Genomic DNA, 14,745 nt, shown 5'->3' with positions numbered 1-14,745 from the left:
TTGGTGGAGAAAGGTGTCATTGACAAAAAGTGGCTGAAATTTAGCTGTGGGCTACTGCTTTATCGAACTGTATCTTACTTTCATTAGTTTTTCACCACAGCTATCAAATGAAATGTGTCTCCAAGTTGTCAACTCTGGGACGACAGCTGGCACTGAAAGGTTGTCTTTTAGTTATAAATAATACATGATGAAATAATGACCCACCTCTCTGTCTGTGAGTGTGACCATGGATATTGTGTACATGGGGCTGTGTGTGTGTGTGTGTGTGTGTGTGTGCGTGCACAGCAATGTTTTGGTGTTTCAGTAAGACACTGCTGGAGTTATCTGGGTCAGATAGGATTAATTTTTAATTTATCTGGAGAGATGCACTGGAACAATTATCCGTAAAGAGAGGAAGTTAAAATTGCAATCAATTGCCTAGACAGAAATCTCAGTTTTCAGCTGGAGATCTAATGCACACAAATTCTAAGCCAGCTTCCAGGATCTAGCATTAGTTTGATTGAAGCGCTTTAATACTGTTGATGCTGAGGAGAATGGGTAATGTGTGAGCCAACTAACATGGATCTCTGCTGTAAATGTAAAGATTTTTTTTCCCACATATTGATCCAAATCGCTCAAATAAACGTTTTGCCAACACTAAGACTGTTGCTGATTCATGCATTTTAAGTTTATTTAATTGCACATTGAAAAACAATTGCAATGTTGGCCAATGAGTTGTAACTACAGTACAAAAAAAACAATACAAAGTCCAGCTTTGAGAAAATAAAAAAGAGAAACCGCTGATTGCATTGAAAATAACTACCTTGATCCCCTGATCATTAAATTTTCTGATCAGTGCATAAGATTGAAATGTCTACATAAATCTGTGGTGTTGGGTGTTGCTCTGATTTGAGAAATACCAGACTCGAAAACGTCACAAGTGACATATTTTCATGTTTTAAATGTTTACATGCTGACGTGTGTCCACGCTCCATCGCAACGTTTTACACCATCTGAATTCAGATCACACAAAATCTTAGACAGTAGGCAAACACCAGAGATGGAGAGCTGTTTTGCACAATAAAAAATTAATAAATCTGGACCCTCATTTTATTCTTGAGATAGGCTCAGGCTCCATTTGTTAAATTTTACTAATTTCCTTCCATCTTACAATTATACACTGTGTGTTGGTTTATTACATCAATTCCCCCAAAATACTATAAAATGTGGGATATAAAATCTTTTTTGCAAGGTCCTGAACTGAAACACCAAGGCTCCACACACCATGAACTAATGCAAATAACCAGCAGGAAGTAATGAATTGGATGGGGCAATAAATAGTAGCAACTATAGAGGAAGGTTAACTGCATTGTAATAACAGTGATAACAACATGAACTGACCTCCTTTTTTCTCCTGTTTTGCAGTCCTTGCTGCTGATTCGCCAGGAGATGGTGGTATCCCAGAAGAAGCTTGGCGAGTTTTGCGAGGCTCTGAAGCAGTACCTGAAGAATGTCTCTGCTCAGAGAGACTGCTTTCAGTAAGTCTCATTATTGCTCCATATTTGTACAACTGCTGTGCTCGCACAGTGGAACCGTAACCCCTTTTTAAATAATTAATATACTCCATTTTAAGAGTCAAAACATCACAGTATTCCCTACTTTATTTAGCCCTACTGCACACATTTCCTTCACTGGTGTCTGGTCATTTCATTATTAGCGACAGTTTGTGTTCCTGCACATGCACCAAAAATGGTTTCATGTTAGGGTTCGCATTTCAATCATTTGCAGCAGAAATGTGAAAATCAGCTGCAACACCCTAGTGGTTCAGATCAGAAAAAAAATAATAACCAATGCATATAATAAAACAGCTTTTATATGGTCCGAAATAGAAATGCTGTAACTATTAGAAACCTCCTGCATCTCTCACTCGGGTTCAGCTACAGCATGCTGTGAAACACTAATATCCAGAGAGATCTCCCCAAATCCCAGACTTAATATACTCCATGTATTGTCCAGAGCCTTATTCAGTTCTTGCCCTTGGCAAAACGTAAAGGTTCTGGCTCTCCCGCACAACGCTTTATATTACATATTCGGCCACCATTTAACGTCGCCTACACTAGAAGGCAAAGGGTCTGCGAGAGGAACAGGAACAAAGGTATAAATCTCGACAGCTACATAGAACTCTGAAAGGTTAAATGAATAAGGAAAACCCTCATATGTTCTAGGACATTTAATATGCTCCCACCATCCTTCTTTAAACACAATTTCCTGTCACCTTTGTTGTACAGAATAAGAAAAACTTGTTAAAAGTGACAAATTGATTTATGACTTCGAGCTGAGATCTGATGAAAGGGTTTTCCTTACAAGGCAAACAAACATTTGAATTAAACCGAATAAGTCCCTAACTGGTTCAAGAGAGCACAAAACTGTATTTCAGTTTTTCTTTGGCACTTATTTAATGAGTAAGGTCTCAAAAAGATATCTGTTTAACGGAGGCCAAGGAAAAAATTATGCCAGGTTTACAACCAACATGATTTTTACAGGTAAAACAACAAGAGAGGAGGAAAATCCAGAAAATTACTCAAACAGCAAAAACCAAAAGAAGCAGCAGCAGTTCACCCTGACATTAGAACCACCACTGGGTCATTTTGATTCTGCCTCAACATTGATAAAAATTTAATTTGAAGAGGTTGCATAAGTAGAATAAAAAGAGCAGCAAAAAGCTTTAAATTTGAAAATTTGACTTTAATGGAATAAACTCCTGCTACTTTCTGGTAGGGATGGACAAGTATTGTACCGATTACCGCTATGATGAAATATAAGAATATTAATTTATTGCAATAGTGATAAACTGTACGTGATTTTTTTACAAACCCCAAAAACAAAAAATACTTTTAATTAAGAGTGTTATTTTTACTATTTTATTCCACAATTGGCTCCATAAGATCATCAACAAACATAAATATCAAAGCCTCATACAGTATATATCAAACATGCACTATACTGACTCACAGCACCATTTTAAATCTTCCTAAAGGTTGTTTATTGTGCTTAGGTCTGAGCTTCAACTGCACACATGAAGATAATTTAATCTAAACCATCCTTCTGTAGCTCTGGCTGCATGTTTGGAATCATTGTACTGCTTTAAGGTGAATCCCCACGCCCATCTTAAGGTTTTTGAAGCCTCTAAGATGTTTCCTTTCAAAATTGTCCAGTATTTAACTCTATCAATCATAAACTCTGACCAGTTTCCTTGTTCCTACTTAGGAGAATCATTTCCACAGCATGATGTGAAGGCATATGTCACCCGGTGGGAATGGTGTATTTATCGGTAATGTGCCGTGATACCGTTCCACCTCGCACAGTGTTTTCCTGGCCTGACAGTTCATTTGAATGGTTATAGATTGCTTGGTTGCGCTGGATTTCATTTAGGGTTATCTGATTAAATAGGAGCCAAAATACACATGTATTCATTTTTGTTGCGTTAGTTTGTGTTAGTCCAGAAGTCTTCAATGTACAACCCCACACCTTGAGGGGTGCAATTCAAAACTCTAAGCAGTAATATAATTATAAAAAGCCCCTCCATCAGCCAATTAGTTACCATGGAAACCGATTGCAGGCTGTGGTATGGACATTGCTAGCCAGGGAGCCACATAGATTTTCTTGGCAAGTTTTAATGTTACTTGGGTATCAAGAGCTGCTCATCCCCCAGGTTCAGTTTGATCACCCAACACACAGTATGAATAGACTTTTGTTTTATAGATATCTTCTGGACGAGAGGAACAAAAAACAATTCAGTTTTATTGTATAATTTAATAAAACAAAGAAATGACAATACACTAGAAACTAATTTGTAAAGTTAAAATTTAAACCTTAGGTTTAAAAGCCATTATGCCGTATAACTTGTATATAAAACACAGCTCTGTGAAGCTTGAAATTAGAAATACATTAAAGTTTAAAAAGAGAAAATCATTGCACAATTTGTTACTCAGGATATGAGGATTTGTTTTGTTTATTGTGGCTTTCAGGTTTGGGCTCTGCTACAACAGATAATATTCTCCTTTGAGTTGCACACAAGTCACCGCTCACTCCTGTAGAACACCTTGATTGAATGCTTGTCAGGTGCCAATAAATAGCAACGACAGATACAAGACAACAGCGGTCAAACTGATGCTGTTTTTCATTTTTAGTTTTTGTTTCGGCTGAAGATTTGCTTAAAGGGTTTGTTAACGGATGATGGTTATTACTTGTAAATATGTTTTTCAATCCAGCTTTGTTTATTTTCCATAAAGTGTTTTATAAAGGTTTTTCTTTTTTCTTTTGGCTTTCCCAACTCATCTTTTAATGTGCATGTGCGATTACATCCATAACACTTTATTAAACCCTCTAGTAGAGCTTATGATGCACAGCCAATTTCTTGACTCCATGTTGCAGTTCCCCCACTGCCCTCTACAGTTTCAGAGAAGAACTGCATCCACACACTAAATAGGTTCCTATTAGTTTTTTAGAGCGCTGATTTTGAATGGGTAGTAGTGAAATAAATGAATATAAAATAGTTTTATTACTGTGGAAAATTTCAGATTTTAGTTTAACAGAGTTTTTCTAAATCAGGTGTTTATAATGTCACAATATAGTTTAGTTTGTTGGATCTATTCAAGCTGGAATTTCCTTAACTATCGTTGTTCATATGGTTAGTAATAATGTAAATTAGCTACTTAAATCAGTGTTTTGTATGGCTGCTTCAACTCCAAATCTGAAAATCTTGATGCTTCCACAGTAATTTAATTTACCCGTCTATCAAATTTTGTCAAGTTAAATTGACAAGTAATTTCAAGATCAGGACACAAAAAATGTGAACAGAAATTTATTTGACACACCGTCTATTAGTATCTAATACCGATTCAGAATTTCATAAAATTTCATTGAATCCATTAGATTCAGTCACAATTCAGTACAATTAAAACAAAAATTTAAATAATTTCACTTTATATTACCATCCGATCAAACTCATTTCAACACAGCTTATAGATTCCTGAAAAGGAAACTGCTCCAATCAGATGGCTTCCTATGCTGGTTTCAAGACAAAGATGCAAATTTTCCTTACATGCAATTAAAGTTTTTGAGTTCCATCATTCTAAGGAATGGCTGTCTTGTGCAAATGTTACATCCTGAGAAACCGCAGATGGGTGCATGCTCAAGCTTCTTTAAATGTTCCCTAGATAGATGTCATCCAGCTGATAAAGCAGATGATCACAACAGTGAACTGTGATTTTTACACAACTTGAGAAAGACATTTTCTTAAAATTGTTGCAACCATCTGTTCATTCATTACTCATAAACCCTGTCCATCCATTTATAGCTATAACCAGCCATTATTTATAAAAACATCTGCCCGTCTATTCCTTTTATCCATCCATCAATTATGTAAATTCCTATCCACCCATCTAGTCATACATCCATCTGTCTAGTAAACTTCTTGATCATTAATTAACCTACCAACCCTTTCTTTGTCACAATTGTTCCTTCCTTTCTTTTTGTTCCTTCCTTCTATCCATCCAACCATTATCCAAATTACTATCTAGCCTTACATACATCCTGACTAGCAAACTTTCTGTTCTCTCTCAAACACTCATTGATCTTCATCAATCAATAAATTAATTGATTTAAAAGTTTATTAAGTGAAACACATAATACAGAATTACACACATACTGATGTTTTCAAAGCTTTATTTTGTTATTTTGTTTTATGTTAATTATGGCTTTCAGCTTACAGCTAATTAAAACATGACATTTAAGATTAGAATATTACATCATACCAATTAAAGTACCTTTTTAATACACACATTTGGGCTTAATTACGTATGTTTAATACTTAAGGGTTATTTTCAAAAGGCACTTTTAATCTGTCAAACACGCCTCATCAGAACACAAATTAAAATTCATTGAATGACTTTTAAAACCAACAATAGACAGGTTTCCTTCCCTCTGTCCATCCATCCATCTTTTCTTCCCCTTTTCATCATTTACCAAACAATTGTTCCATTGCCTGTCCAGATCAATCTAAAACTCAAAAACATCTGATTTAAACCAAATTCCACGTAGCCCTCAATTAAATTAAGTTTAACACAAGCAATGAAATTCCTACTCAGTCTTTCACGATAAAATTAAGATTCAAATCCAATTCTTTACAGCTTTAATTGCTGTTTCATTTCGTCAGAATCTGAATAAATACAAGCCCAGGTGAGCACACTATAGAGAAATTTGAAACATTAAGGTTTCCCTTTAAAGCCATGCCATTAATTTTAACATAAAACTTCACGTTACATTTAGTCCACAAGATTCTTGTGTAGTTGGAGTTATGTCTTCAAGCACCACAAGATGCACTGCAGCCATGTCCACTGCTGTTGTCATCCTCATTATGGTCTTTTTTTATTCAAATGTGTTTTTCTGGCAGAAAAAGACAGATTCTAATTATTGTCATGATCCCGGGGTTTTTTTTCTACCTCCAGCACCTAAATGCGTCACTCGATGGTTAAATTGACGCAAAGAGCTGGAAATGGATCCCATGTTGATTATTTTGTTATATTCCTGCATCAACACATTTGCGCTCCTCTGGAAGCGATAATGATGCTTGTTGATTACTGTGAAATAAACACCATGAAACTGTTCATTGAAAACCAATACCAATATCTGCCATTTGCTGTTTAGGTTTATTCTTGCTCTTTATGGCTACAGATCTCCACATCTTGATCTGAAACTTCTTCAGATGCTTTCTATTATTTATCAACTGTCTTCTTTCATTGTAGTTTGTCCACTTTTTTTCACACAGATGTTTTCTTTATTTTCTAAAAATTTTCTGCTCCATTTTCCTCTATATACTACCCTCTTTTCCATTATTTACGGCCTTCCCGTATAATCAAATGTTCATATCTATCTCTTCCTCTCATCTTGTTTCCCTCTACTCCAGTGTGACTGCGGTTCGTCTGCCAGATGGTTTGTCCTTCGTCGTCTATGAGTTCTGGGATGGAGAAGAAGAGTGGAAGAGGTGAGTGTGGAGTAAAACTTAGGCTAAAATCTTTCACTCCATATTAAATGTCCAGCTTGGATTTTAAAAACAGGGTTGTGTGAGGTGCAAACATATCTGGGTTTTATGTGATAAACCATTAGAAAGTAGCATGTTTTAACAAATTAAAATCTAAAGATAGCCTAAATAAAACCAAGGGCAGCAAACTGTATTCAGAAGTCACCCAATAAGTAATAATAATAACACATTTTATTTAAAAGGCGCCTTTCTGGACACTCAAGGTCACCGTACCAAAAAGTAGATTAAAACACAAAGATAAAAAACACATCAATGTGAAAAACAAAATCAAAACACAGAATAAAAACCATTTTAAAAGATACAAAGGCTGGGACAGGGAAATTGACATTAAAAACGAATAGGCAATCTTAAACAGATGAATTTTGAGTTGTGATTTGAATTGAAGAAGTGAGTCCGTGTTTCTAAGTAGGGGTGGTAGAGAGGAAATATGTAAATATGTCCATCTGTGTGTGTTAGTGAAGGACAACAGAGGATTAGAGACAGCTCAGGGATTTTCTGGAGATTTCTGGAGAAGTTTAAAGCAGAGTTGGGATATTAAAAAGTGTCTGAAGCTTAGGGTGTGTTAGCAGTGGTTTTGAACCCGGGTCCTGGAGGCACTCTGCCTTGTATGTTTTAGGTCAGGGGTGTCCAAAGTCGCTGCCCCCAACAGCGCAGGTTGTTGATGCAGATGGAGACGTTTTATTTTTAATTAAGGCAAAACACATTTTACATTCTCGTTAATTTTACAGTAATTGGGACCTTATCTATCCAATTATTATTTCTTTACTCAAATACAGACTATGGTGCATCAAAATTAGCTTTTAATTAAATACAGCAAGTGTTTTCAAAGAATTAAAAAAAATCCTGTTCTTATTGCTGAGAATATGTGGGGGTTTTTTTGTTTTGTTTTTTCAAATGGAGCCTAAAACAATTTGCAAACTGGATGACTATCATTTAATAAGGCAAATGCGCAAGACCTAAGTTATGGATGAATGATTTACAGATGCCTTTCCTACAGAAAATCTGAATTATTCGTATAATTTGAATATTACATGCTCATATTTTGAGGAATATGTAAAAAAAAAAAAAGCCTAATCTTTCGTATTTTTATTAGATTATTACCTTTCATTAAAGCCTGGAGTGCTTTTGACTTGACAATTTTGACTCCTGACAAAAGGTTTGGACACTCCTGAATTCAGTTAATGGCTGATTAACAATCTTTTGCTAAACTGCAATCATCTGAATTAGTTGTGTTAAATCAAAGAAACATCTTAAACATACAGGACAGTGTCTTGAGAACCAGGGTTGAAAAACATTCTACAAGAGCACATTTATATTCAGAATCTGAAAATTATATGGCAACTGCAAACCAACCAAAACGTGACGGTCAAGGCAGGAAGAATATTAATCAGAGAAACAACCAATTGGCCAATGGTAACTCTGGAGAAGCTAAAGAGAGCCACACCTTAGGTGCAAGATTCTGTTAGGGCTGGGCGACGTGGACCAAAAATAATAGATTTATTTTTACATATATACATAATATTTATCATGATATTTTTTCTTTTCATAAAGTAATTCTAAAAGGGCATCCATGCCTTTGTATCCTTGCCTAAGCTTTATCACAAATGTCTTACAGGCATATTTTTTTAACAAACAGATGTTACTGGAATACATAAAGTATAATTATAATGCAACATAGACCATCTCAATATAAACAACAGTCTCATCATATCTCTTTTAAAAAGAATCTTGATATTTTTAAAATCTCAATATATTGCCCAGCCTTAGTTGACAGGACTATTGTTGGAAGAAAGCACCAAGAAGTCCTGTTTGCAGTTTGCCACAAACCATCTGGAACATCTGTTCTGCTCAGATGAGGCAAGAACTGAACTTTTTAGTCTACCGGTAAAACACTACGTCAAATTTCCGGACTAAATCTATTTGATAATCTATGACGAGACTTTACAATTGGTGGGCAGAAATATCAGTCTCAAGATCTGCAAAGCTTGTAGTCATTCCCCAGAAAACTTGCAGCTATAACTACAGCAAAATTTGAATCCACACAGTTTTGACCCTGCGGGCTTAATACAAGAGCAGCTACAATACTGTTCAAAATGTAAGTTGTAGGAAAATGTTTCAAAATTTCCCTTTCCTCCTATGTCCTAATTGAGGTCTACTTTGTGTTGGTGTATCACATAAAATCCCATAAAATACACAGAAGTTTGATCATCTTCACAGTTTGTCACAATAATGCTACAAAGGGTATGACTACCTTGGTAAGGCACCGTATGCCCAGGCATAACAAAACATCTGTAAATGAGGAGAGCCCAGATTTAGTATTGAAAGTCATCAGTGAGTGAAGACATTTATATTATTGGCCAGAGTACTTTTGAGTCAGCATTCTGGCTCATCTGAAGAGATCTTCTTTCTCTGTTTGAGCTAAGCAAGTCATTCCTTCCTGCAGCACTGTTTTTTTTCTTTATTGCTTGGTAAACAGCAAATAAAGAAAGCACTCAATTTTCATCCATTAATGTCCCCAGCCTGTTGGACAAATTCCTCCTCCCACATTTAATTAGCATTCCTCAGCTGCACCAGATCGTTGTGATTTAGTGGTGGTGGGCACGAGGAGAAGCTGCTGATGCAGCTGATCTGAATATCTGCTCCACTGCTCACAGCATCTTGCTGCCATTAATATTTCAGGTCTTACAGTAAAGGCTAGGAGGCGTGCTAAGGGATTTGAAGCCATGCATCCTTTTGAGTGGTTGTATGGTGTGTATGTGTGTGTGTATATACACTCTCACCTTTTCTTCTGACTTCAGGCACCTTCAATCGGCTCCCAACAAAGCCTTTCAGCATGTGAAGGTGGACACACTGTGCCAGCCTGAGGCCATCTCCTCTGTAGCGGTGCCAGGTTAGTAAAATGACAATTAAACAGTTAAAAGTTAACTTTATGATCTTGGCTTTTACTCGGAAGAATAGGTGTTCAATTATAGCTCACCCTGTCATAAGCAAAATGCCAGATTCTTTTCTATTTAAGGGTAAAACATCAATCGATTTAATGATGAAGGAACTGAAAGTGCTTTACTTGATGCAACCCTGACCAAACATGAGGCATAATGGTCTTAAAGCAATGCTGGCTGGAAACTGACTTTTTACCAACTTTGCCAGCAGTTGACCAAATCAGGATGTCATTTGATAATAAATTACTACAAGCATGGCTGCTGCCTATGCACAGGATGAGTTATTTGTTATATTCTATCGTTACCATATTTTTCGGACCATAAGGCGTACTTAAAATCCTTAAATCTTTTCAAAAATTGATGGTGCACCTTAAACTGTGGTGTGCCTTATATATAATTACTGTTGTGCTTACTGACCGATTTGATGTGGTCAATGCGCTCAAAAATCTGTTCAAATGTGTAAGTATGACTTTGGTTAGCAACGAAGCCGCTTCACTCAGTGGATATTCTGAGCATTACAGTACACTGTTTCACTACCTGATCGGACCCCTGAGCTGTCCACAAGACTGCCTGACTGTAATGTCGAAACTAGAAGTGCATTCATGTAAAGGCCCCCCACATACTCGGGCATACTTCACTCACCGGGTGCTCAGCTAGCTAATCACACATTTTACCATCCTTTCCGCCACATTGTCCCACTGGCAGAAAGTCTGGGAATTGTAGGAATTTGCCACAAGAAATGTAGGCAACAATACGCTCGACAACGAAGGGTAAAACGTCCCCACAGCTCACAGTAGACCAAAGTATGTGGGAGCCTTTGGGCAGCCCTTGCCTTGGTTTATAATCCGGTGCGCTTTATATGTGGACAAAGACACGTTATTTCACAGTGCGCCTCATGGTCCGAAAAATACGGTACATACTAAGCTAAAGTATCAGATACAATTTTTCTTTACATTTTTCATCCAAGCAGCCAGACTTTGTTTAAACTGGTCTTTTTTTATAGTTCTGCAGGCTTTCTGATTTTTTACTGTTTTTAATTGCTTTAGTTGTAATCCTTCATTTTCAGTCCAATACCATGAAAAGTATTTGTTCTCTGAATAATTTCTGCTGTTTTTGCTTTGATTTTTGTCCATACCAAAAGTTTTCCTACCCACAAGATAAGCACAGTAAATACAAAAATCCATTTTTGTTTAAGATGAAAATGCCATCCAAACCAACCTGAACTTGGATTATTTGATATATTTCATAAAAATTTGAGAAAACAAACATAACAGTCAAACAACGTGGTGAAGTGTGATGGTATGGGTTTGGTTTAATCTCTGCTTTCTATTGGACCGTTCTGGCCATCAGATTGGGACCTTAATTCAAATGCATGTGGGTTATCCAGCAGGACAATGATCAAAGACAAGTTTAACTCTGAAGGGTTTAGTGTAGCTTAGTCAACGGCCAGACCTAAATCCAATTGAGATTCTGGGAAATTAATAGAAACAGGCCGATCATGCTACAAAACTCTCTAATATGGCAAAGTAAGTCAATTATGCCAAGAAGTGTGAGTCAGAATTTACCCACAGTCATGTAAAACAAACTATTATCGGTTATTGTAAATGCTTGAGGGTAGTCAAAGGGTGGGATTATTACTTTTACATATAGGGTCTAATATTAAAGTTTGGTGATCTAAAACATTTAAATGTGACAAAAAGCAAAAAGAAAACATCTGTAAGGGGGCAGATCCTTTTTGCACAGGTACTGTATCCAAACATTGCCAAAGGACGGCGTTATGATGCTTAGCTCCAAGCTGAACTCAAGAGATTAACCAGTGTTGTTTTGGAACAGAAAACTTGGGAAGGTTTAAGCTCTTAGGTACAAACAGCCTTTTGTTCCTGTTATATTAGCTGAGCCAGTTTGACAGAGAGAAAATAGATTTTAGCACTAACAAGGTTATTCCCTAAGGGTTTGTTTTTCCCATGATTGTGGAGGACATAAAAATGTTCAAAAAAACATTTGTTTTTATTCTGTGTAATATTCTAATTTAGCAAGAAACTACATTTTTGGATTTTCACTAGCTGTAAGAATCACTCAAAAATAGTTTAGGATTTCTAATTGAATATGACATTTTCGTATTTTGAGACGTACCTGTGAATTGATTCAATCCTTAAAGGTTACTTCGAAAACCCTGAACTGAATTCCCCCACAAGAAACAGTCCTAAGTATACTCACCATAAATGAACTTCAGCCAGTCTTCTGTGATTCTCTCGTCCTTTGAGAGCGAATGGAACCTTGAGGCATTTAGCTCAGCTCCCCTTTTTAGAAACTACTGGGAAGTTAGTTTTTGGTTGAACATGGGATATTTACGCTCCGTGGCTTCTGCGGTGACTACCTCCTGTTCGAGTCGATACAGGGGGGGTGGATCTGGGGCTGCCGTCTGCTCGCTCCTCCGCCTTCCTCCTCTAAAGCTGGGCATACACTGTACAAATATTTTTGGATTGGGCCGAGTTTCAGCTGCATCATGCTTCTTGCGTAATGTTGTATACAGGGGGGTAACAAGTGCAGCTTAGTGACCACCTCCCGTTCAGGAATTGTACAGTCGCATGGAAATCAAACATGTGAGGTGATCAGGACAGCATCCCGCTGTTGAAGCAGAGCTACGAACGTCTATAAGCTGATTTCCCCCAACTTCGCACACTGCGCATGTGCAAACAAGGGAATTCTTCTTCTCAGACAAAAACATAGACGTGGAGAGAAGCATGGCGGCAGTACGTGTGACATGGAGTCAAACTACAGAGGAGCAACTCGAAGAATTGCCAAAGCAGCGCGTTTCGTTCTAGGGAGCCTCATTTTTAACAGTGAGCATCGACACTTCCGTCTTTTTTATCTTCTGCTGTTTACGTTTTGGCTTCCGGATAGACAAGCTGGGAACTTTCAAACACTGCGGTTTTGTCGTACAGTTTGAGCGCAACTCATGGCCGGTGCATTAGCTGAAGGGGAGGGGAGGGGACAAGGCTGTTTGCTTGATGCTGTGCTCTGATTGGAGAATATCAATTACGTACAAAGACAACCCATGTAGAAAGATGACCTGTTTTCTGATCTGACGTTTTTAAGCCTGAGCGGGTCCTTTGGTATTCACTGACATTAACAGGGTCTCATTAGTGCACAACGGATCGTATTAAAAAACCAAGACCTGAAATTTGTTGTCATGGCCCCTTTAATCAGAACATTTTACCCTGAAACCAGAGCTTTTTGTTTGTTTGCCTGAAGGCTGATGATGTCGTTCAACCACATGGCCTCTAACTAGTTTACATTAAACTGATCTACAAAATTCTTCACCTTTTAAAGTCGTTTCTACTAAATTTGTTCCTTTCTGCAGCCGCCTGGTGCAGCGTGAACAGGGATTGAGCATGAAGATGGTTCGACTACACGCCAAGACTTCTCCTGGACACCTTCCACTTCTTCTTTTACTCCCTCCTCCAACCCGTTTACCCCCCACCCCCTCTTTATTCCTCAACTCCTTTTGTAAGTACATGTTTACATAGTACAAAGGACGGGCATCATCCGCAGTGAAAATTGAATAAACGGTGCATTTAACAACATGAGTAAACAAAAAAAAACTGTTTGCATTGGGATGATTTTGATGTTTAAAGTAGCTCTGAGCCACTTTGAGGTGGAGTTTATGTAGCAAGGAATATGAGGTTGTTAGTCATGTAGCAAATTCCGCATTTCAGTTTTCCCATCTAGAAATGTTATTTTTTTACACTTTAAGTTGGTTTCACCATAAACTGCTTATCCCTGTAAATTTCATTAACAAGTTGCTGCTATTTCTACGTTTCTGAAGACATTACCCTCACCTCGGCCATTTTAAGTTCACAGTGAACAAATTAGGACCATCAGCAGCTATAAATGTCAATTTAGTTTGCAATCTCAGGAAAAATGCAAACCTCTGACAGCTGCTTCACTAGCTTATGCAACAGAGCTGGAAATAATTTAGTTTTCTCATACTATAAAAATGAAATTAGGACGGAAGAAAATCTGACTTTAGCAGCTCCCAACAGGCGCACTTCTCATTCAGGTAGAGTTGATTTTTATTAATCTTTTTTATATATTTTTCCGATATGAAATTTGTGTTCAATTTATGTTAAGTACTGATAATGGAAAGTCGTGACCAGTTGTGTCTTGAGCTACAAATACCACACACAAAAACCTTCCAGAACGATCGACCTATGTCGATCTTTAACTAAATAAAGCAGCAAACTAACCGGGACAGAATTTACTTTCATGCATGCAGCATGTCATATTTTCTTGACCCTCCAAACTGTTGCTACATATTTTCCTTGGCTTTAAGGCAGCATTGTGCTAGTTTTGACCCAAGTATCAGCTTAACTTGAGATATTGTAAATAATTTTTCAGGTCAATATACAGCACTTGGCATATATCAATGCTACGTGCGGATTGTCCTAAAAATAAAACCTATGTAACTTAAGAGGGTCAGATCCGTCGCCGAATGGGTCATGTGACCTACAGCGGCGCTTTGTCACATGACCCAGCTTCTCCAGAGTTACCCAGTCTGAGCTTAGACTGCCATAACAACTAAACAAAACATATGACACATGTCTTGTTTTTCTGATGTAGGATTTACACACTAGTAACTCAATGACTTCTCAATCTGCTGGTCCTAGTGGTGTTTTGCCAGCGTCCTTCAGGGGCGCTAAACCTGGAAGCTACAGGTCTAGC

At 37.4% G+C, this 14,745-nt stretch overlaps 1 protein-coding gene across 2 annotated transcripts in view; it reads left to right on the top strand.

Moving 5' to 3' along the window:
• Positions 1-14,470, top strand: part of necab2 (N-terminal EF-hand calcium binding protein 2) — a 181,081-nt gene extending 166,611 nt beyond the window's left edge. For both annotated transcript variants that reach the window (XM_036152095.1, XM_036152091.1), the window contains 4 exons: positions 1,405-1,517; positions 6,947-7,024; positions 9,880-9,971; positions 13,385-14,470. In XM_036152095.1, the coding sequence (XP_036007988.1) occupies positions 1,405-1,517; positions 6,947-7,024; positions 9,880-9,971; positions 13,385-13,413 (312 nt within the window). In that variant the 3' untranslated portion in view covers positions 13,414-14,470. The remainder of the gene's footprint in view (positions 1-1,404; positions 1,518-6,946; positions 7,025-9,879; positions 9,972-13,384) is intronic.
• The last annotated feature ends 275 nt before the right edge of the window (positions 14,471-14,745 follow it).

The sequence above is a fragment of the Fundulus heteroclitus genome, chromosome 2, assembly GCF_011125445.2.
Source record: "Fundulus heteroclitus isolate FHET01 chromosome 2, MU-UCD_Fhet_4.1, whole genome shotgun sequence".
NCBI classification, from domain to species: domain Eukaryota; kingdom Metazoa; phylum Chordata; class Actinopteri; order Cyprinodontiformes; family Fundulidae; genus Fundulus; species Fundulus heteroclitus.
Note: the sequence above shows the minus strand (reverse complement) of the source record. Positions and strands in the feature narration are given on the sequence as shown.